The following is a 21,955-nucleotide window of genomic DNA, read 5'->3' on the forward strand; positions in this document are numbered from 1 at the left end:
ATATATATATATATATATATATATATATATATATATATATATATATATATATATATATAGGGTCCCCAACTTCTCATGTTATAGGATCGGAGAAGAAACGTCTCCTGCAACCAATTAACACTATGTACTACTGATAGTACATAGTTATAATATTAAAGTTGATTTTTCTCTTTTTGCCACATCAGCCGACAATCTTTGAGGAAAGAGAAAAAAATAGATTTTAAAATTATAATTGTGTATTACCTGTAATACATAGCGTTAATTCGTTGTAGCAGAAGAAAACTTCCGCTACAAGATGAGAGCTATATCCCCCCCCCCCACACACTATGTAGCACCGATACCGACACGAGACACAACACGACACTCCAATACGTTAATTCTAAAAGATGTTAGATTTCGACATTTAGGACACGTTTTAATATTAAATAATATTTTTAATTTATGTTTCTTATATTATATTTAATATTCAATAATTTAACAAAAAAAAATAAGCTAAACTTATAATACCCATTAATTTTGCAAAGAAACATAAGATATCACAAATATTTATATTAAATTCAATAAAATAGTAATAGTAATCCAACGAATCTAATAGTTAGAACTAGAAACGTAATGCAACACAATCTTTGAACCTTTTTTTGAGTTTCTACAACGCGCATTGGAGTGTCAGAGAGTGTCGGGAAGTGTCGGACACGACACGTAAGAATTTTTGAAGTGTCGGTACTTCATAGCACACACATATATATATATATATGAAAAAATATTTCTCATGTTATAAGAGATAAATTTATCTCCTACACATACATAAAAGTGTGTGAAACTCATATTTTCTTTTTCTCTCTTCTCCTCACATGGCCCTGGTGGTGGAGCCACCTTATCTCTAAGCCCCACCCACATACTTTTGTGTGTGTGTGTGTGTATATTTATTTATATGGAAAAAATATTTCTACAGTCACTTTAGATAATGTTATCTACAGTTACCCTTTATAACTATGTATTACCGGTAGTATATAGTTATAATATTAAAGTTGTTTTTTTCTCTCTCTCCACATCAACAAATAGTTCTGAAAAGTGACTGAGGAGAGAAAAAAAAAAGTAACTTTAATAATATAATTATGTACTACTGGTAATACGTAGTTATAAAATGTAGCTGTAGATAACCTTATCTAAAATAGCTGTAGAAATATTTATCCCTAAATAAATAGGGTTTAATGTTTCTCGTATTGTAGGACATAAATTTATTTTCTACACACAAATAAAAGTGTGTATGTTTGTGTGTGTGTGTGTGTGTGTGTGTGTGTATATATACATATATATATATATATATATATATATATGGGAAAGGTTATACTTACAACCTATTTTCGTTTACAATCTTTTAGAATCATATTTTAATCGTTGATTTCCGTCAATCAACGGTTGTCATTTATTACGAATTAATAATTAATTAATAAATTTGATTTGCAAAAATCTTAACCGTTGATTGACGGAAATCAACGGTTAAGATATGGTTGTAAGAAGTTGTAAACAAAAATAGATTGTAAGTATAACCTTCCCTTATATATAATATATATAGGGGAAGGATTTTGTGACAACCAAGTTGTGTTACTACCAAGTGACTACCAATCAATCTTATCGTTAGATCGATTATATTGATCCAACGGTTATATTTATTTCCATCTTTGTATAGTCATGATTCCCCAAATTTAATACTTTATATTTATTTTCACCTTTGTATGGTTATGATTTCCCATATTTAATGCTTTCACTTTAAATATGGGGAATCATGACCATACAAAGATGGAAATAAATATATCCGTTGGATCAACATAATCGATCTAACGGTGAGATTGATTGGTAGTCACTTGGTAGTAACACAACCTGGTTGTTACAATATCCTTCCACATATATCTATATATATATGTATGTGTGTGTGTGTGTGTGTGTTCTGCTTTTGATATTGAAAAAATTTCTCTATCATACTCACATAAAAGTGAGTAGGTCCCACTAATCTTTTTTTCTCTCTTTTCTTTACAATGGGACACACTCATATTTATATGGGTGTGATAGACAAAATTTTTCTACATTAAAAAAAAAAATATTTACCTCATATATATATTTATATTGTCAATGTAGATTTTTTATACCATTATTAGCACAATTTTAAAATAATTAGGGCATGTTTGGTGTGACGTGTAAGGCATGATAGTATAAGCTTATACTATACGTTATGACATTTTTAGTTGTTTGGTGTGACCACCGTATAGTATAAGCTTATACAGCATAATCCATTAATACATCAAAACGATGTATAACTTAATCCGGCCTAAGGGTGAGGGATAAGACCTGATAAGAGATTGATCTATTAACATCGTTAACCAATGTAATTCTCAAAAATTAATATATTATTTTAATATTAATCTATTAAAATAAAAATTTATTTTTCAATATATTAATTTTTAAAATATTGAATATTTTTATTTTTATAAAAATTAATTTATATTTTGGACACACTAATTAATAAATTTTTATAAAAATTAATATCATATGACATTTTTTGAAGAATTATATAAATTCTTTATTAAAGGATATTTTTATTAAAAATATTTATTTTTATCATATATAGTATTATACAGTGCATTACCAAATACTAGATGATATTATCTTATACAATATATTATTTTATACAATTTCGTGTCAAACGCTTAATAGTATTAAAATTCAATCAGGCCTTATACTATCAGGTCTTATACTATCAGGCCTTATCCTATACTATGCACCAAACATGCCCTTAACCTTTTTAATCAGTAGATGGGAATTGGTATAGCCAATTCGTCACAACTACTTTTTTTTTTAGTAGACTCTCGCCACAATGATATTACAAATAAGTTTCTAGTTAAAAATGCATCAAACAATTTTAAATCTGAAAGTGCATTGAAATTAAATCAAAAAATTAAAAGCTCACATTTTATTTTATTTTTCTTACATTTACTTGCTAAAATGAAATAATAAATCTTTCATCTCCAATTTGAATTCATTGATATTTTACCTTCTCCTTGATGTTTTTAAAATTTTTAAAGAGTAAATTGTAAATTTTGAAATTTTATAAACTACGATTATTTAAATAAAAGTTCTTAAAATCAATTATATTTTACTATTTTATAAGGGGGGAAATATTTGTCCTTTTAAAAAATGGTCATTTTAGTTAAAATGAGTGTTTTTATTTCAAATTAAAATTAAAAATAGAAACCATTTCCTTTCTCCTCTATAATTCTTATTATATATCTCTTTCTTGAGGAGGGATATTGTAACAACCAAGTTATGTTACTACCATGTTACTACAAATAAATCTTACCGTTAGATCGGTTATGTTGATCCAACGGTTATATTCATTTCCATCTTTGTATGGTCATGATTTCCCAAATTTAATACTTTATATTTATTTCCACCTTTGTATGGTTATTATTTTTCATATATAATGATTTCACTTTAAATACGGGGAATCATAACCATACAAAGATGGAAATAAATATAATCGTTGGATTAACATAACCGATCTAACAGTGAGATTGATTGGTAGTAACATGATAATAACCAGTGTTTTAAAACTCCACCCCACCCCCCGGGTTGACCCGGGTCAACCCTGACCCCTCCCCTCTGAGGGTTGGGGTCACAAGTTGGACCCTATATGCACATCGACCCATCTGATCCCTAAAACCCGGCTGGGTTTCAGTGACTCCCGGGTCAGAGGGGTCAAAGGGGGTCACTGCATGTTTTTTTTTTTAAAAAAAAAATCCATGAAACAACGTCATTTTATTAAAAAAATAAAATAAAAATGTTTGCAAAAAGAGGTTACAACAAACGTATTATAATTTATACATACATGTTTCCAAAAAAAAAAATTATCCATACATTAATTGTTTATTTTCTTTTAGACAAATATATGTCTATATTTGATGATGTTGAATATTGGAAAAAATAGGAATCAATTGAAGCACCAAAATTATGATACAATTAATTTGGAAACAATGGATGATCATTCTACTAGTTGAGTTTTTGAGGAGTCACCATCATCATTAACCGATGAAGAGGCAAGATCTTTGAGGAATAATACCATTGAACCAATTATAGATAGTATTGGTATGTTTCTTTATGATTATAATGCTATTGTTTAATTTGATGCTTTGGTCATGTTATATTATTTATTAACTTACATATAATATGTTATTGTAGATGAATTGAATTTAGATGAGGATGATATAGATGATGAACCTCGTATGGCCATTGTACCCCAAAATGAAAGCAATGTTCCTCGAGGTTTGGATGGCAATGGTGGAGAAGGACAAGGAGAGCCTGAATTTGATGATGTTACTTTTCATTAACTCCATTAGAATATGAGTTTTGTACTTTGATATCTTGATACTTTAATTAGGTTATGTAATATTGACTTGCGGTTGTAATTGGTGAATTATGTTAATTATATTTTGAATCTTTGATGATTGGTGGATTTTTTTTTTATATATATATATATATATATATATATATATATATATATATAAATTTTTTAATATATAAAACTGAGTCAGCGTAGTGACTCTGTGACCCCCGGTTGAACTTGTGACCCCATGACCCCTGACCTCTGCCGCCGGGTCGATGGCCGGGCCGGGTTTTTAAACACTGATAATAACACAACTTGATTGTTACAATATCCTTCCCCCTCTTTCTTTCACACAAAATGCGATTTTTTTATATCTTCAATGACTACTACTGGAGCGAAAATGAACAAATTTAGATTTGCTCTTTACCTTGTCTTCAGAGATGTTGCCTTTTTTGACTTATCGGTTGCAAAAGAGAAGAAAAAATTTGAATCATGGTACCTAACCACACTTTTCAAATTTGTCTTTTGTCTATGATTTTCGTCCACAATCCCCGATGAAAAAGACTATGAAACATTGCAAAGTATATTTCACAGTGTGGTATGAATCACTTTCAGTGAAATGTTTTCAAGGTTGTGTACTGACAAATTAAGTGAATGAACGGTCTGCTCTGGTCAAAGTCTAATTTTCACTCTTTCTTCCTTTCACATATTCAACATTGCATACTAAGTAACACAAAACGATTGCCGAAATTCTAATAGCGTGCGTATTATCATGCTGTTGCCTCATGTCTAAGTCCACCTTAGTTTTGCTTACTTTCATGAGAGTGTACATATGCTCGACACGAGAGGTGAAAAATATAATAAAGTTTTTTTTTTCGAATAATAATAATATAATAAATTGAATTGCTAGAGTAGGACACAACAAATGGTTAAAACTTCACTGGGGCTGCAAATGGAAATGTATGTTGCTCTCTATATTCTATTCAGACTTGTGTTCCCCAATTTTTTTTTATTCCCCATTTAAGTTATGGGGTCATATTCCTTCTAGATTGAAGCACGGTATTCTTGTATGTTACGACTAGCGACCAAACAATCAAACAATTTAGCTTCTTCTAAGAACTTCGAACATTATTCTAAGACAAATAGTATATTGGGGTTTGGTGTGGCAGCATCAAATCGAATTGTCAAAGAGTCACTGGTTGTGGGGTTGGTACGGTAAGATCAAACCAAATTGTTAAAGCTTCTTCCAAATCATTTGATTTTCTGAACGTAGATGATAATATCTATAGAGATGGATCTTATATAAGATAGGATATTCATACTATCAAATTTTTCTACTATCATTTCACTACTACTCTAATCACCATTGGATTAGAGAAAAAGTTAAATGAAGAGAGAAAAAAGAAAAATAACTTTTGAATCTCATGATGATTAGAGTGGTAGTAGAAAAATTTGGTAGTATGAATATCCTACTTCATATGTATATATTAAAATTCTTCTATATATCGCACAATAAAATACCGTATGAGTGGATATAGAAGAATCCAAATCTGCCAAATGATTCATGTTCTATATCTAAGTTCTTTTTTTTCATTAAAAAAAAAGAAATAAATATTTATTAATTTTTTTTTTATGAACCATTATTATTAGTCTCACTAGTATTCATGAACTAAAAGAAACTTAAAAAATTACTTTCAACTTAAAATACTTTTGGCTACAGTAAATAGTACAATTTGTCTTATAACAATGTAAATTCAGGGAATATGGGCTTTTTGACCACTATAGCCTTTTTTTAATAATTAATTATCAAATTGACCCTGTTTATAAACTATTTCAAAAATTTAACCTCTTCAGAAAACATAACACCAATCTGCCCCTGTTTGACCGTTGACCATGAAGCCTACCCGGGTACACCCCTCCCTACCCGGGTATATTCTGAAGTTTTTTACATACCCGGGTACACCCCTCCCTACCCGGGTATATTTCTTGAATCTAGAAAAAGTTTAAATTATTTACCCGGGTAGGGAGTGGTGTACCCGGGTAAATAATTCAAAGTGTTGTAACTGGCCATTCCTTTGGGATTCTTCGTAGCCAAGTCTCGTGTTGTTGCCATCTCCAACAGGGAAGATCAAGGGTCCTACATTACTGACAAAATTTTAACTGTTCTCTACTCTATATGCTTGTCATGCATATAGATAATGAGTGGTCCTATATGCTCTGGATTTTCTAGCTTGTTCTTTTGAGTTTGAAGCCTTTCTTTTAATGGTTTATGTAAATGAGGGATAGAAAAACAGAGGGCTTAAGTAGGAGACAAGAAAGAGGGCATGGTAGGTACCTCAGTCTCCATTCTGCCACCCACAAATATCATCATACTTTCACAAAAAGCTTGGTCTCTGATCTCTTCAACAGACCTCGCAAAGCTCTCTCTCCTCACCTCAGAGTTGATATAGGCATATAGCAATTGTGTATTCCATAAAAAATTCACTTCTCAGTTTTCAGATCTCGACCACAACTCAGTTTGCACAGATCTCAATAGCAAGGAATGCAAGCCCAAATTATTATGCCAAATTGGCACTGATTGCAAGTGGTTCTTATTCTTCCATTATCCCCTAATTCAAATTAAGAATCCACACTTTTCAAGATTACAAGCAAGTATGAATTATTTACCCGGGTACACCACTCCCTACCCGGGTAAATAATTCAAACTTTTTCTAGATTCAAAAAATATACCCGGGTAGGGAGGGGTGTACCCGGGTATGTAAAAAACTTCAGAATATACCCGGGTAGGGAGGGGTGTACCCGGGTAGGCTTCATGGTCAACGGTCAAACAGGGGCAGATTGGTGTTATGTTTTCTGAAGAGGTTAAATTTTTGAAATAGTTTATAAACAGGATCAATTTGGTAATTAATTATTAAAAAAAGGCTATAGTGGTCAAAAAGCCGGAAATATGAGCCCAAATCTTAAAGGCGTAATAGACAAGTATTACACCACAAGGTCAAAATCACTTTTGAATTAAGTTATTATGATCAACTTCTTTTGTTCTTCAAGACTGGAGTTGCAGGAAAAACTGCATATGCACGAGCTTCAAGCACTAGTATTTCAACATTTTGAAATGGAAAGTGTTCGAGGAGGATTGAATGCGAAAGGGAGAGCCTTCTAGTTAAAACGATGCAGGCTATTGAAAGTTTGACTAAGCAATACATGTACTTGCCTAAGCTTAGAATAATGTCCTTAACATAGAATATAGAATATATTAATGAAATGGTAACTTTCATAACCACTACTTGACATTTCCATTGCCACTAATCTCAGTTGGTTCATGATTGCCCCGTGAGAATTGACCACCTGAGGCGAAATTGGACTAACAAGTTTCGACTTTGATCCCGAAATTTCATGTGCATGGGGTTACTTTACACAAATATTTGGTGAAAATTTTCTCAAGATGTTATAATTGTAGATGATCTAATTTAAGGTGGAGGAAATCATAGACACCTTCTATGGTCCAACTTCTGTCTCTTTCCCTTTGTATTCCAAACGGAAAATATTTTTCAAATTATAAGATCATCCACCAATAGGAATTGGACGCGATAAGAAACGAAACTCAACTTTTAAAGGAAAATTAAAATGTAAATAACATGTGACAAGGAGATATTTGGATTTTCTCAGCTGATTAATTAATTGACTAATTTAATTAAGTCAGGCAGAATGATAAAGGTAGTCAAAATCGGGATTTTACCTAAAATTGGAAAGGAAATAAAAAATCGTAAATCGTAAAATCGTAATACAAATCGTAGATTTTACCAGCACTCTAAAATTAAATTTTTTTATACATATGCTTATGTATAAAAAAAATTAAGAAAAATAGACTACCTGTCACCATCCTTATACATAGGGGTGTAAATGGGCTGGGCTTTGGCCATCTTGGCCCAAGCCTACGTAAAAAAAAATTCAGCCTATTTGGCCTACTGGCCTATTAAAGGCTTTATTTGTAGGCCAAGCCCGACCCATTTTCAAAAATAAGAAAGTCTGACATGGCCTACAGGCCTTGTAGGCCTCCCACTATATATACTACGCAAAAAAAAATAATTGTATAGAGCAAAGAAAGTTCCATTCATGCATGCACTAGTACTTCTTATAAGAAAAAAAATAACAAACAAGAAATAGTCAACATAATATCTCAGCTCTAGAATGTATATCATAGAGGAATAGAGTCAAAGAAATGGGAAAAATAAGAAAAATACAATTACTGGATGCTGAAATAAAGTCTACAAGAGAATGTCATTCATCTAAAAATCTTTAAACCACCATCAAGACAAGGGAAAGAAGAGTATTATTGAAAGATCTTCATCAGTAACATCATAATCCAGCAAGGTACCCATTGCTCCATGGTATTAAGCTGCAACAAGATGTAAAATTTGGAGACACTAGACAAGTTTTCCTTTCATAAAATAAAATAGCACAAAAAGTAAGAGATATTGATATTTGGTACTGTGTCTTTGTCACATAAAATAAATATTATTTTATTATTTTAATAAATTAAATAGGCCAGCCTACAAGGCTGTAGGCCGGGCTTGACAAAATTGGCATATGGCCTATTTATTAAAAAAACTTTTTTATAAGCCTAAGCGTACTCTACTTTTTTGAAAGGCTGGGCTCAACGTAGGCCGGGCCAGCCTGGCCCATTTACACCCCTACTTATACATTTGCATACAATTGTCACACTCTAAGGGTCTAAGCTAATAAATCATTCAAGTTATTATCATCGAAGACATTCTGTTCCACGTGATCTTCAACTACATCATTCAAAATTGTCTTCATCTAAACTTTCATCATGAGATAAAGTTCCTTCATTTTCCACAATCCATTCATCTTCGGATGAAACATCAACAATGTTATATTCAACAATTTTTCTAACTTGCTTAACATCATTCCAATAGTTAAAATCGAGATTTAAATCTTAAAATCGGGACTTAAGTAAATGTCTAAATCGAGATTTTATATTGGAAAAGATTTTAAGTGAAATCTAAATCGTTTTAACAAAAATAAATCGTTAAAATCGAGATTTTAAAATTTAATCCAGATTTTAACTACCATAATAAAGATAGCAAAACATTTCCTATCAAAATTTACTCAAACTAAAAGATATTTACAAATAACATAACAATAAAAGTTGACTCATCCCCAAAAAAAAAAAGTAACTATGGTTGGTCAAGTTTAAAATTGAATGAAATGAACGAGAATAAATAAAATTAAAGTAATAGCAATTCAAGTTTATTTAGATCTAAATTGGCTAGATCGCATGCAAGCACGAAAATACTATAAAAACATGTATTGGACAAAAACTATATTACCTCCATCGTATAATACCTTTATTTAGTGAATGATATTAGCAACTACATAGATTATTATGCCAAATCTTAATAGTGATGCATACTCAAATTATTAAAAATGCTAGTGTCATACATGGGCTAGCATAATAAGCTCTTCTTTTTGGACGGAAGCATAATCACCTCTCTTTTTTTTTGGGTACAATATAATCACCTCTTTTAAGTCCTAAGAAAGCATAATCACTAACTGGTTACCAATGGTAGAAAAAAGAAGATTAAGAGATGGACCCGCCAAAATCCCTTTGACCGGAAAGATCTAGCCGTTGCACTCATCTTAGAAAACAGAATTTCTAAGCCCACAAGAAATTGTGGCAGCAATTTGTTTTGATCATAGCTCCTGATTTACTTAAACGGTAACGAAACCACATGCTAATTTATGTCTCTAATCTCAACCAGTAAGTATATTATATTTGAACACAAGGAATGTTATATTTATTATTATTTTAGCTTTACAATTTTTATTACTTAATTGATTATCGTTGAATCAATTTAAAATCAATAGTAATTAATTTTTTTTTAAACGTTGATTTCAAATTGATTCAATAGTATCTAATTAAATAATAAGAATAGTAAGATTAAAATAGTAATAAATATAATCACCCTTTGAATATCAATTCAACTTTTGTTTATGGAAAAAATGACAAGATGATATTCACTTGTGCTGACTAAACTTTCTGGTGTTTTTCTTTCTTTTTGGGTCCAAGTTCAGTTTTTTGACGTTCAGGATTAACACAATCAATTGATTTAACTGAAATCAAATATCCGGATAATCAATATTAGTGCATGTTAGATTCTTTACACTAGAACCAAAAAAAAAAAAAAACAATGATTGTATGTCCTATCTAGTGTGTAATTTTAACAAACCTAGCTAGCTATCCAGTGGAAAATTTCAGCAATGGCCATCACAATATTATTATGCATTTAAAATCAGTCGTGTTTGAACGAAACTCTTTTACTTTAATCAAGTTGATTGTTCATCATTTTCATACTAGTCTAATTGAAGTTAACTGTTAGTGCTTTTCTATACACCCTTTATTTTTCCTGTGATTATATTAATATATAAAACTGCATTGACAAACATGTTAGATACAAGTTAGTAACAGTCACATTCACGAACATGTATGTTTCGCCATGAATTCCCGGCAAAATCCCCAACCGGAGCTTCGGACACGTACATCTGCAATGTCCAAAATACCCCTCCTCATTCTGAAATTCCCAGTTCATTTGTTCCTCTTGCTCATCGTCGCAGTACCCTCCCAAGTAATTTCTCAACCCACAAGTACCGAACAAACAATCCTACTCACCCTCAAACGCCAACTGGGGGATCCACCAACGCTCCCATCATGGAAACCCTCATCGTCCTCGCCGTGCGACTGGCCGGAGATCCGGTGCACCGGCGCCGCCGCCACCGAGCTCCTCCTAGCCGGCAAAAACATCACCGTCCAGAATCTCCCGGCCACAATCTGCGACCTCAAGAACCTGACCAAGCTTGACCTCTCCGACAACTCCATCGCCGGCGAGTTCCCGACATTGTTGTACAACTGCTCCAACCTCCGGTACCTCGACCTGTCCCAGAACTACTTCGCCGGCGCAATCCCCGCCGACATTAACCGCCTCAAAACTCTGACGTACCTCAACCTCGGCGGCAACAGTTTCACCGGCGACGTCCCGGCGGCGATAGGGAAGCTCCCGGAGTTGCAAACGCTGCACATCTTTCAGAACAACTTCAACGGAACCTTCCCAAAGGAAATCGGAGACTTGTCCAATCTCGAAATCCTAGGTTTGGCTTATAACGACAAGCTTGCCCCCATGGCGATCCCGTTCGAGTTTGGGAACCTGAGGAGTTTAAAGTTCATGTGGATAACACGGTGTAACTTGATCGGAGAGATTCCAGAAAGTTTGGGGAATCTCACGAGTATGGAGCAGTTGGATTTGTCGCAGAACAATTTGACAGGAAGCATTCCTAGTAGTTTGTTCTCGCTGAGGAACTTGACGTTTTTGTACCTGTACCGTAATAGGTTGTCGGGTGTGCTACCAATTTCGGTGCAAGCCTTGAATTTGACCCAGATTGATTTGGCCACTAACAATTTGACAGGTTCCATACCCCAAGATTTTGGGAAGTTGAAGAATTTGATGATGCTGCACTTGTATTCGAATCAGTTGTCTGGCCAGATTCCAAGCAGCTTAGGACTAATCCCAAGTTTGAAAAACTTGAGGGTTTTTAGCAATAAGCTAAATGGAACACTGCCTCCAGAACTAGGCCTTTATTCGAAGCTTGTTGCTTTTGAAGTTGCTGATAATCAACTCAGTGGTGGGTTGCCAGAACATTTGTGTGCTGGTGGTGCTTTGCGGGGTGTGATTGCTTTTAACAACAATCTAAGTGGAGACTTGCCTCAATGGCTTGGGAATTGTGCTTCTCTTACCACGGTTCAGCTTTACAATAACAAATTTTCAGGGGAGGTTCCTTTGGGTTTGTGGACTTTGAGCAACATATCAACCCTGATGTTGAGCAACAACTCCTTTTCTGGTCAACTTCCAAGTAAACTATCTTGGAATATGTCGAGACTTGAGATCAGGAACAACAACTTTTCTGGTCAGATTTCTCTTGGTATTTCTTCTGCTGTGAATCTAGTGGTTTTTGATGCAAGAAACAACTTGCTTTCTGGTGAAATTCCAAGGGAATTGACTGGTCTTTCACGGCTTACTACTCTCATGATTGATGGTAATCAACTTTCTGGTGCACTTCCATCCGAGATAATCTCATGGCAATCACTGAATACTTTAACACTCTCAAGGAACAAAATTTCCGGCCAAATCCCCGGAGCTATAGGTGGTCTTCCTAACCTTGTTTACGTGGACTTGTCTGAAAATGACATATCCGGTGAAATCCCACCTCAGCTTGCCAATTCGAGGTTTGTTTTTCTCAACTTGTCTTCTAACAAGCTTTCCGGGAACATCCCTGATGAGTTCAATAACCTTGCATATGAAAACAGTTTCTTGAACAATCCTCAACTATGTGCTTACAATCCAAAACTCAACCTTTCGAGCTGCTTGACCAAAACCCTTCCACACTCCACCAATTCCTCTTCGAAATTCCTTGCCCTGATTCTTGCTGTCCCCATCACTGTGTTGCTGGCCACTGCCTCGTTGGCCTTCTATAAGTTGAAAAAGCACTTGGGCAAAAAGCACTGCGGGCGTAAGCTTTCAACATGGAGGCTCACCTCATTCCAGAGGCTTGATCTTACAGAAATAAATCTCTTCTCAAGTTTGACAGAGAATAACCTTATAGGAAGTGGAGGATTTGGTAAAGTTTACCGGATTGCTTCAACTCGTCCGGGTGAGTATGTTGCAGTAAAAAAGATTTGGAATTGCAAAGATCCGGATAACAAGATGGAGAAAGAATTCATGGCCGAGGTTGAAATCCTGGGCAATATTCGGCATTCCAATATAGTGAAGCTTTTGTGTTGTTATTCAAGTGAGAACTCCAAACTCCTTGTTTATGAATACATGGAAAATCAGAGCCTGGACAAATGGCTTCGTAGAAAGAAGAAGCTATCAGCTACTGGGTTGAGTTCACCAAACAAGAATCATCTGGTGTTAAGTTGGCCAACGAGGTTGAAGATTGCCATTGGTGCAGCTCAAGGCCTATCTTACATGCACCATGACTGTTCACCGCCAATCATACACCGAGATGTCAAGTCTAGCAATATATTGCTTGACTCAGAGTTCAGGGCGAGTATAGCAGATTTTGGGCTCGCCAAGATGTTGGCAAAGCCTGGGGAACTACAATCCATGTCTGTTCTAGCAGGTTCTTTTGGCTACATTCCACCAGGTAAATGTTGATGCCAACTACAGAACTTTTTTTATGTTCATACTTAACTCGGTTGATCCTCTGGTGAAGTAATCTAATTGTAGGCTTCACTTGCATTGCAGAATATGCATATTCAACAAAGATTAACGAGAAAGTTGATGTATATAGCTTTGGGGTTGTACTCCTAGAGCTTGTTACGGGAAGAGAGCCTAATAGTGGAGGCGAGCATGCCTGCAGCCTAGTTGATTGGGCATGGCAGCATTACAGTGAAGGGAAGTGCCTCACCGAAGCTTTTGATGAGGATATCAAAGAAACACGTTATGCGGAGGAGATGACTACCGTATTCAAATTAGGCCTCGTTTGCACTAGCTCTTTACCCTCAACTAGGCCTTCCATGCAGGAGATTTTGCAAGTTCTTCGTCAGTGTCATCCTCCAGGTTCTGCACGTAACAGAGTGGCAACTGAGTTTGATATCACTCCTCTTCTTGGTGATGCAATGTACATTTCTAGTTACAAGGATAGTAATGCTGCATGCGGAAATGAAGAAAGCAGCCTGTACAGTGTGTAACTGTAGGATTCCCCGCATAGAATAATTCGAAAGAGTGGTACAATATAATTACCACCGTCTTCTAATCAGATCATAAAAATATTTTACTGAAAATATGACAACGTACTGTTTCACTGGGCAAGTGATGCTCAAGTTTTGGATATGATTAGCAACATAATTTGTTTACTAGGTTATCCTCGTTATAGCTTTATTTAATCAATACGATTGGCAAGTGATCAGCGTAGCTCACAGTAAAATTATAGCTTCAGTATGTTTATCACCCATACTCCCAACACAAAATAAACACCACATTAAGGAGGTACGCACCAAAATATAGAAGAAAAACAATGTCAGAACAGACAGAAAGATACAATTTTTCACAAGATAGTGTTCACTAAATTGAAAAGACCGAAGAAACCCATGGCCAGAATGATCCTTCCCACCGGCTAAAGCTGCCAAAGCAAAGGTAGACATGGAAGACTACCTTACTATCTGCCGCAAAATATTTTTTGTTTTACCGTTTTCTCTACTAAACCACCTAGCCGAAATGGCTATTTAATTATACATTTACATAATTTATCAACCAAAGCAAACAAAAAAGTTCCCACTCCCTTAATATCCCAAGTATGTAAATATGTTAACGTTTTGAGACAATTCACAGCTGTGAAGATGAGATGAGCCCATGTTTCACCCACAACAGGATGTGACCACATTTTTAAGCATCTGCATCATGCTGTTCATCTATTTACACAAACGATCATCACAACGCCATCCCCAAAATCCCAATCTATTTCACTGCCATCATTGAATCAGCTCCTCACTATTCAAACATGGCCTCACTCCCAACTCACAGGATCTCAGCACAGCAACAGCCCCAATGTAGCATAAGGTAGCAGTGTGGGCAGCAACTTCAGTGATTCACCTCCCTCACATCATGCGATTCACCCCAAACTCATCCTCCTACAAAAGCCAAAATCAAAGAGGACAGTATAAAGACATTCTTATTCACACTGAAAGAGTGGACAAGCATTCTTTCACAAGCTTCTTGCAAAGATTCTGACCTAGCCCATCTTGAATTTATACAACATTCCTCAGTGTGATATCTGGCTATACACAATATGGAAAATAGAAAGAATAATAATAATTAGGAATCCAACAAAGCATTAAACAAAAAATTATAAAATGAAACAAAAGGAAGGTCTGGTCTCTGAGCCTCTCTATACACAAAACAAGTCAGGTTCTTAAGCAGTTACTGGAAACATAGCACGTATAGTGGTGCAGGACCTGCAACCACATGTTCACCAGTCAGAAAATTGTCTAAGAAATTCAATTACCATGGACATTGATAATCAAATTATCTTGAAACAAAAGGGGAAAATATCCGATGTAAAAATTGTTGGTCATAGTAAGAAGACCCAACAAGCCAGGAAGAGAATAGGGATAGACCATATTCTGATTTGATAAATATATATATTGTTATAACAAGCTATAACAAAGAACAAATAATTAAACTACTAAAAAAAAAAGTTACAAGATTATACTCTTATTTCTTCTGAAAACCCATGAAATGTAAAATTCTAGTAAAGCTATTAAAACACAGAATATTATTGTAAGATTAGATCTTTTTTACGGTGAAAACAGAGAGAGATTAGAATATTCAAAACCTTAAATTCTTCAGCCACGATATTTTGAAATACTCTATTTCCATGAAAACACCCACTCTTCAGAACTGATCTGGATCAGGAACACAAACATCACCCTGCAAAGACCCCTGACACTCACTACCTCCCAGACCTCCAGTTTTTTCACTGCTATCCACAACAGTTCTTAATCCAAAAGTCCTCAAATGAAGAAACTCACCTCGCAATTGAGGTTCTGAGTGCTGGCACTTGGTACATAATCTGAACATTCAGCCCTTGTTGTGAAATTACAAGCTTTGTCTCGTTGTTGATCCATATCAACAGCACCCTCTTTACAGTTTAGCAAGCTTTTAGCAGATGTAGTTTCTGTACTTTCCAAGCAATCTAAATCCAGATCCTGAGCTTTGTCCCCATTGACTCCATTCTGAAACGGATCACCAACTTCTAATTAAGGAACCTCACATGAACCAAACAACTTCACGAGGGAAGGATCCTCCACTGGTCCAGCAGGCTTACCTCATTCTGAACTTCTAAACTCCTTGATTTCAGCCTATCATGTGTGGAATCAACAACACCTGTCTCACTAGTCTGCATGTCAGCTCCTTCAGTACTTATTCCAATTCCTAGGAGTCCGTCAGATGACTTAATTTCACAATTGCTGTCAGCATCCTTGGTTGTTGAACCAACTAACTTAACCCCTTCGATACAATCAACACCCATTTGAGGTGTACCACCTGATCTACTAGTACAACTTTCAGGAGAAACACACTCTAGCCTCTGTGGGCTAATAGATGCCTGCTTCTCTGGTTTTCCTGGCTTCACATCCACCATTTCATGGTAATTTTTCCTCTTGATGCATCTTTCAGAAGACCCAGAGTGGCACTTTGAGGCATCATCACCCATTTTTTCAGCTGGATGGCTTATATGCCGTGGCATCCGATTGCGTTTGTAACCATCTGGAAAAACAAATGCAGGGAGCTGCTTTCGACGAACATGAGAAACGTATATTTCCATCCCTGGCTTCCAGTATACATACATATTTATTTCTTGTCTGAATTCATCAACTGTTCCACGTATATCAAATTGCTGCCCCTCTTGTCCTCTTACTCCCTCTCTTCTTTGCAAGCCCATGAAAAATGCAGAATGTGCACAAGGCTTGGATGTATCTGCATACTCATGTGGATAAGGATGACACTGCAGCATCCCATTTGTATCTCGCTCTATCTGCTCGAAAATAAATGAAAGCATGTGTTAATGTATAAGCAAAAAATTAAAAAAAAAAATTGCCAAAATGTTCAGATATTACATATTTTCAATGAATTAAAAAACAGACATGGACTATACCCTGTGGAGGAAAGTCTTGTCCCAGACTAAGATAAGATTGTACCTTTAGGGTAAGCTGTCTCAACCGAGATTCGACCCAACCCTTCCAAGCTAGTAAATCATCAGTGTCTGATGCAATTATGTCTACTTGTAAATAGTTTTTGTACGCCTCAAAAAAGACATATGGCTGAACAAGAGCACTCCACTGGGCTTTGTTAAGCTCAATTTCCTAACAGTAGTAGTATCAATCAAATATAGATAGTCACAAAATTAATAAAAAGTAAGGAAAATCGACTTATCTTACGTCACAAATCTTGTTCCCATAACGGAACTGTTCCATCATAACACGAAGAGTGCTCGCTGAGACGTTGTAGCTAGAATTCATGCAAGGGTATGCAGGAGTAATTATTGGCATTATGTGAAATCTGTCGCGGGGATTTCTACGAGGATCCCATACAGGGAAGCCCAATTCATTCTCTTCTATAGAGCATAGCATTACAGGGTTTGGCCACCGCCACTGAGTATAGACCCTGAAGAATCGAGAAACCAACATACTAGGGATTGCATTAGGGTAAAGCTGGCAAACTCGAGCAACTAAAAGAGCCCAGTTTACACCTCCAAGGAATCCAGTAACCTAAACAGACCAAAAGAAGGGAATGAAGAGAGAAACATAAATGCTACAGCCATTGGTAATGAAAAAATATAAAGGTTGCAGGTGTAGCTCTTACATTTGAATAAACACCACGCCTTTTAGCCCAAAACTTTAAGCATCTCAGTGTAGTTCGGAAGTGCTACCATTGTCAAGGGTTAACAGACTATCAAATTAATAAGACGAGGAACACTAAATCTAATATACCAATGAACCAAACTACAGAGCATATATATTAACCTCAACATTTGGAACAAGTTTAAGAATTTGATCTGCCACCCTGCAGCCATTAAGGCTTCGAACAGTTGGTTCATCAACATCATGCAGCACGGAACCGTGTGAGATATCTAGGTCCTGTGGATGAGGGTGTTTGAAACCATATCAAATTGAAGTTTAAAAGAAAACTAGATTCTAAGGGAGAAGAATGAGGAAGTACAAAGGGGAAGAAAAACCAAAGGAACATGTTTTTCTCTTAGAAAGTAGAAACAAACTAGAACGCAATAGGCAACATGAAATGGATACATAGTAACGAATACAATCCTGATTAACAACTTTTTCCACTATAATGTATCAAACTCAACAAACTGCATAAATAAATTTAGATCAACAATAAAAACATGCATTTAGCAAACTTAACTGTGCGAAATGAAGGCCGGCACACTAATTTAATACATAATTACCATTTACCGCACAATAAAAACAACTACTACTCCTTCCTACATCCTTCGTAATTCCTAAAATGTAAAATAGAAGGGGGCAAAAGGATATAGATTCTACACTTCAAATCAAACATGCCAAAAACAGAAAAGAAAGATAATTGACATAATGATAGCAATACATATATTGGACACATGACGAAGAACAGACATGGTTGCATTAAATTTCAAAAGCACTAGGGAACTCAACTTTATAAAGGAAGGTGTGCTTATGTTAGGGAAGCCCTCAAATTCTTAACCTAAGACAAATGTTTTCTTAATATAATTGTCACTCACGAAAATGAGCTCTCAGAACATATAAAGGCCCTGCTAGCTAAATAAGGTAACCAGACTTACTTCTGGGACAACCAAACGGGATATACTTGCATACAGCAAATCTATAGATATTCCCTGAAACTTGAATTTCATAACTGGAACATGTGCGTCAGGAACTGGTTGAAGTTCAGTAACTTCTTCCATTTCAGCCAGGATGTTATGCAAAATGATAAAGAAGTCTTCCTACAAAAGAGATATATATTGGAAAAAATATAACCAATGCCAAGGATTTTATTAAATTGAGTAAAAGTAGCCAGCTGCAGTTTGTCACCTCTCGATTCACATAAGAAGGGCCAATGCACAAAGTGTCAATGTCAACTCCTGGTCCATGCACCTGCAAATGATTGAGTTGTTGCTACATATACAAATACTTATAGAAAATAACATATCATGACTCATTTACTGTCTGCTATTATTTTAATTAGAATAGAACATCAGTTTTTTCCTACAAGAACATATTAGCCCAAAAGAACGGGGCATGGAAGGGAAGCAGCTGTTAATATTCATGCAGAATTAAAGAATAAGACATTTTATGATAAGATTGGAAGTGATATTCACTAGAAGTCATCACCTACCAGTTATTTGCTGACAGTGACTAAAACATGACTACTGTTACAAACAAACAACTGATATAATCAGACTTCAACACTGGGATACTCATCACAGCATATACCAAAAAACCATCAGGTATCGATTTCTTGAGAGGCAACTATAAACTCCCTTGAATGAAATTCTTTGCCATATGCAAGCACTAGAAATGAATCAGGAAAAGGTAACAGTGGCATACTCACCCCTAGTCGATAAGAACCAAAAGTGAAAATGATAGCGTTTGCATCCTCAACCATCTGATCTGTGTAGCCTCGTTGGCGGGTCAACTGCTTCACCCAGCTTTTGACAATCTACATTGCAGATTAACTTTGTCACTATAAAAATTAAATTTTGTGGATATCGAAACACTTCACTCACAACTAGAAAGGGTACCATCCCCAAGTCACTGTTCCATTGGGATTGAAGAACATAATGAATCCCGAAAAGACATCAATCTAGCAAAGTTCCAAAACATATTCTTCAAAATGTAATAATACAAAACAAATTTCACAAAGCTTCTTTGGGACTTGGAGAAATATTATTAGCATAAATAGGACAAGTGAAACCAAGAGATACCTCGGTAATTAATGCTTGAATTGAATAACAAACAGCAAAATCTGATTTTGATGGGGGAAAAAAAAAAGCAAGATCGAAATCGAAGTAGATTTGACCTGATCAAGACGTTGAAGAACCTCTTGTCTGGTTGCAGCTTCTTCATTGCTCTCATAAAGCCCGGAATCAAGCAAGAACTGAAGTAAACGAAAAATGAAATGGATTTTTTTTTAATTCAGGTGTGGTGGAATTAATGATGAGATAAATCAGTAATTAATTAATGAATTAATAAATAAATTACCTTCTCCAATTCGAGGTTACGATGAAAATCAGCATCGGTGGGACCGGCGAGAGAGATGGGCTTTGAGAAACCATCAAACTTGTTGGGTTGTTGTTGTTGTTGTTGTTGTTGTTGAGGTGGATGTGGCGGTGTAGAACCACCGTTTGGACTATCGGAACCCACCATTTCGACCTAGATTCCAACATACCAAATCCACTACCCAACCTCACTTTCCATCTTTCAATTCGTTGGCATCTGATTGCTCCACTTCACATATGCTCCGATTTGAAACAAGGAATGGGATGGATTTGGATTTGGATTTGGATTTGGATTTGGAGTTTGGAGTTTGGGTGGGTTAAGGTTAAGGTTAAGGGAGCGTTTGGGAATAATCGTTCATGTAACTCCAGAACCGATTTTTATTACACGGAGTGGACTTGCACGTTCGCGTTGGATCCACTCCGATCTTTCCACCTGTCTTCCTTTTCCATTTTTTTTAATTAATTTTCTCTCCCTCTCTTCAAATGCCTTATTTTTGTAAAAGAAAAAAAAAATGAAATAATAATTTTGTCTTCTTTTACTTTTAGGCTAGAAATATTCACTTTCACATGACTTATCCATTGTGTTGCTCCCTACCTCGTTCTTTTCTCGTTATCTGTCCTGTAATTATTTTTCTTAAAAAAAAAAAAAAAAAAAAACTTGAATGTGTACTCCCTGCAGTACTTATTTTTCGGTTTTTGTGATTTCTTCTTCAACTTCTTACGTTTTCTCAACCCAATGTTGTCCCTTGTTTTGTTTTTTCTTCAGCAAACCAAATAGTAACCAGTTTTTCTTTTCTTTTGTTCCCGTGCTCCTGGCTTGAACAAAAAATAAAATAAAATTCGCTTTAATGGTAAATAAAGTTACTTAATTAAATTGGAAGAATTGTTATTGCACTATAACGGGCATAATATTTAATATGAGTTGTTAATTATTTATTAAATATTATTTTTACAATAATTATTTAAGATACTGAATTCTTTTTTTGATAGACTAAGATACTAAATTTAACTAACATATATATATATATATATATATATATATATATAGGGATTTGTTTTTCTGATGTTACTTTAGATAACTTATCTAATGTTCATCAAAACGACGTCGTTTTGAAACGGAAATCATGTTATTTTTGTAATTTTAATTTATTTCAGGGTTATAATAGTCTTTATCACTCTAATTTTTTAATTTTTCAACCCCAAAACAACGTTGTTTCGATGAACATTAGATAAAGTTATCTAAAGTAATATCATAAACTTTTTTCCCTATATATATATGAAAAAAGTGTTTGTTCTTTTAAATGACACAACTTACATTCTTTCACTCTCACAAAGAGGTGGGATCCACATATTTATTTATTTTTTGTCCATTCTTTCTTCTCTTTTACATCATTTAAAATGACACACACTTTACCGTATATATATATATATATAATCTTGTTCGAGCTAAAACATTCCATCATAGGACTAATTCTCTCATATAAAAAATTTTATATTCATAAAAATTTAAATTCAAGACTTTACTTAAGCGAAATCAAGTATCTATCACTTGAACCAATCTTCTTTGATTTTATATATCTATATATAGACTTTGATCTTGGATTATAGAAATTTTTTAAAAAAGAAAAAAATGATTTTACTAAAATTAGGAGTGAAATGTACTTTTAATTTCATCTTGCATAGAGAGAACAAATAATGCTGATCTTACCAAAGGACAAGTACAAAATAAAG

General features: G+C 34.8%; 2 protein-coding genes across 7 annotated transcripts; one reads left to right on the plus strand and one right to left on the minus strand.

Moving 5' to 3' along the window:
• The first annotated feature begins 10,890 nt into the window (after positions 1–10,890).
• LOC133312437 (receptor-like protein kinase HSL1) lies at positions 10,891–14,254 on the plus strand. Its single transcript, XM_061513625.1, has 2 exons — positions 10,891–13,597; positions 13,699–14,254. The coding sequence occupies exons 1-2, from the start codon at positions 10,897–10,899 to the stop codon at positions 14,142–14,144; spliced, it is 3,147 nt and encodes a 1,048-aa protein (XP_061369609.1). The 5' UTR covers positions 10,891–10,896; the 3' UTR covers positions 14,145–14,254.
• A 149-nt stretch (positions 14,255–14,403) lies between these two features.
• Positions 14,404–20,557, minus strand: LOC133312438 (nuclear poly(A) polymerase 4). Of its 6 annotated transcripts, XR_009751679.1 has the most exons (14): positions 20,208–20,557; positions 20,026–20,103; positions 19,558–19,665; positions 19,038–19,100; positions 18,788–18,949; positions 17,976–18,089; positions 17,815–17,877; positions 17,391–17,720; positions 17,151–17,315; positions 16,280–16,987; positions 15,984–16,187; positions 15,788–15,882; positions 15,185–15,407; positions 14,405–15,083 (listed from the first exon to the last, which is right to left on the minus strand). XR_009751679.1 is itself a non-coding variant. In XM_061513627.1 (13 exons), the coding sequence occupies exons 1-12, from the start codon at positions 20,370–20,372 to the stop codon at positions 15,201–15,203; spliced, it is 2,190 nt and encodes a 729-aa protein (XP_061369611.1). In that variant the 5' UTR covers positions 20,373–20,557; the 3' UTR covers positions 14,404–15,083; positions 15,185–15,200. The 6 variants fall into 6 exon arrangements, 3 of the variants coding, with proteins under 3 accessions (XP_061369611.1, XP_061369613.1, XP_061369610.1); XR_009751678.1 differs by having other exon boundaries at positions 14,404–15,083; positions 15,185–15,882; XM_061513627.1 differs by lacking the exon at positions 15,788–15,882 and having other exon boundaries at positions 14,404–15,083; positions 15,185–15,230.
• Positions 20,558–21,955: the final 1,398 nt, after the last annotated feature.

Source organism: Gastrolobium bilobum, unplaced genomic scaffold (assembly GCF_033153095.1).
Source record: "Gastrolobium bilobum isolate Gb01-03AN ecotype WA unplaced genomic scaffold, APGP_CSIRO_Gbil_v1 utg3492, whole genome shotgun sequence".
In the NCBI taxonomy this organism is placed as follows: domain Eukaryota; kingdom Viridiplantae; phylum Streptophyta; class Magnoliopsida; order Fabales; family Fabaceae; genus Gastrolobium; species Gastrolobium bilobum.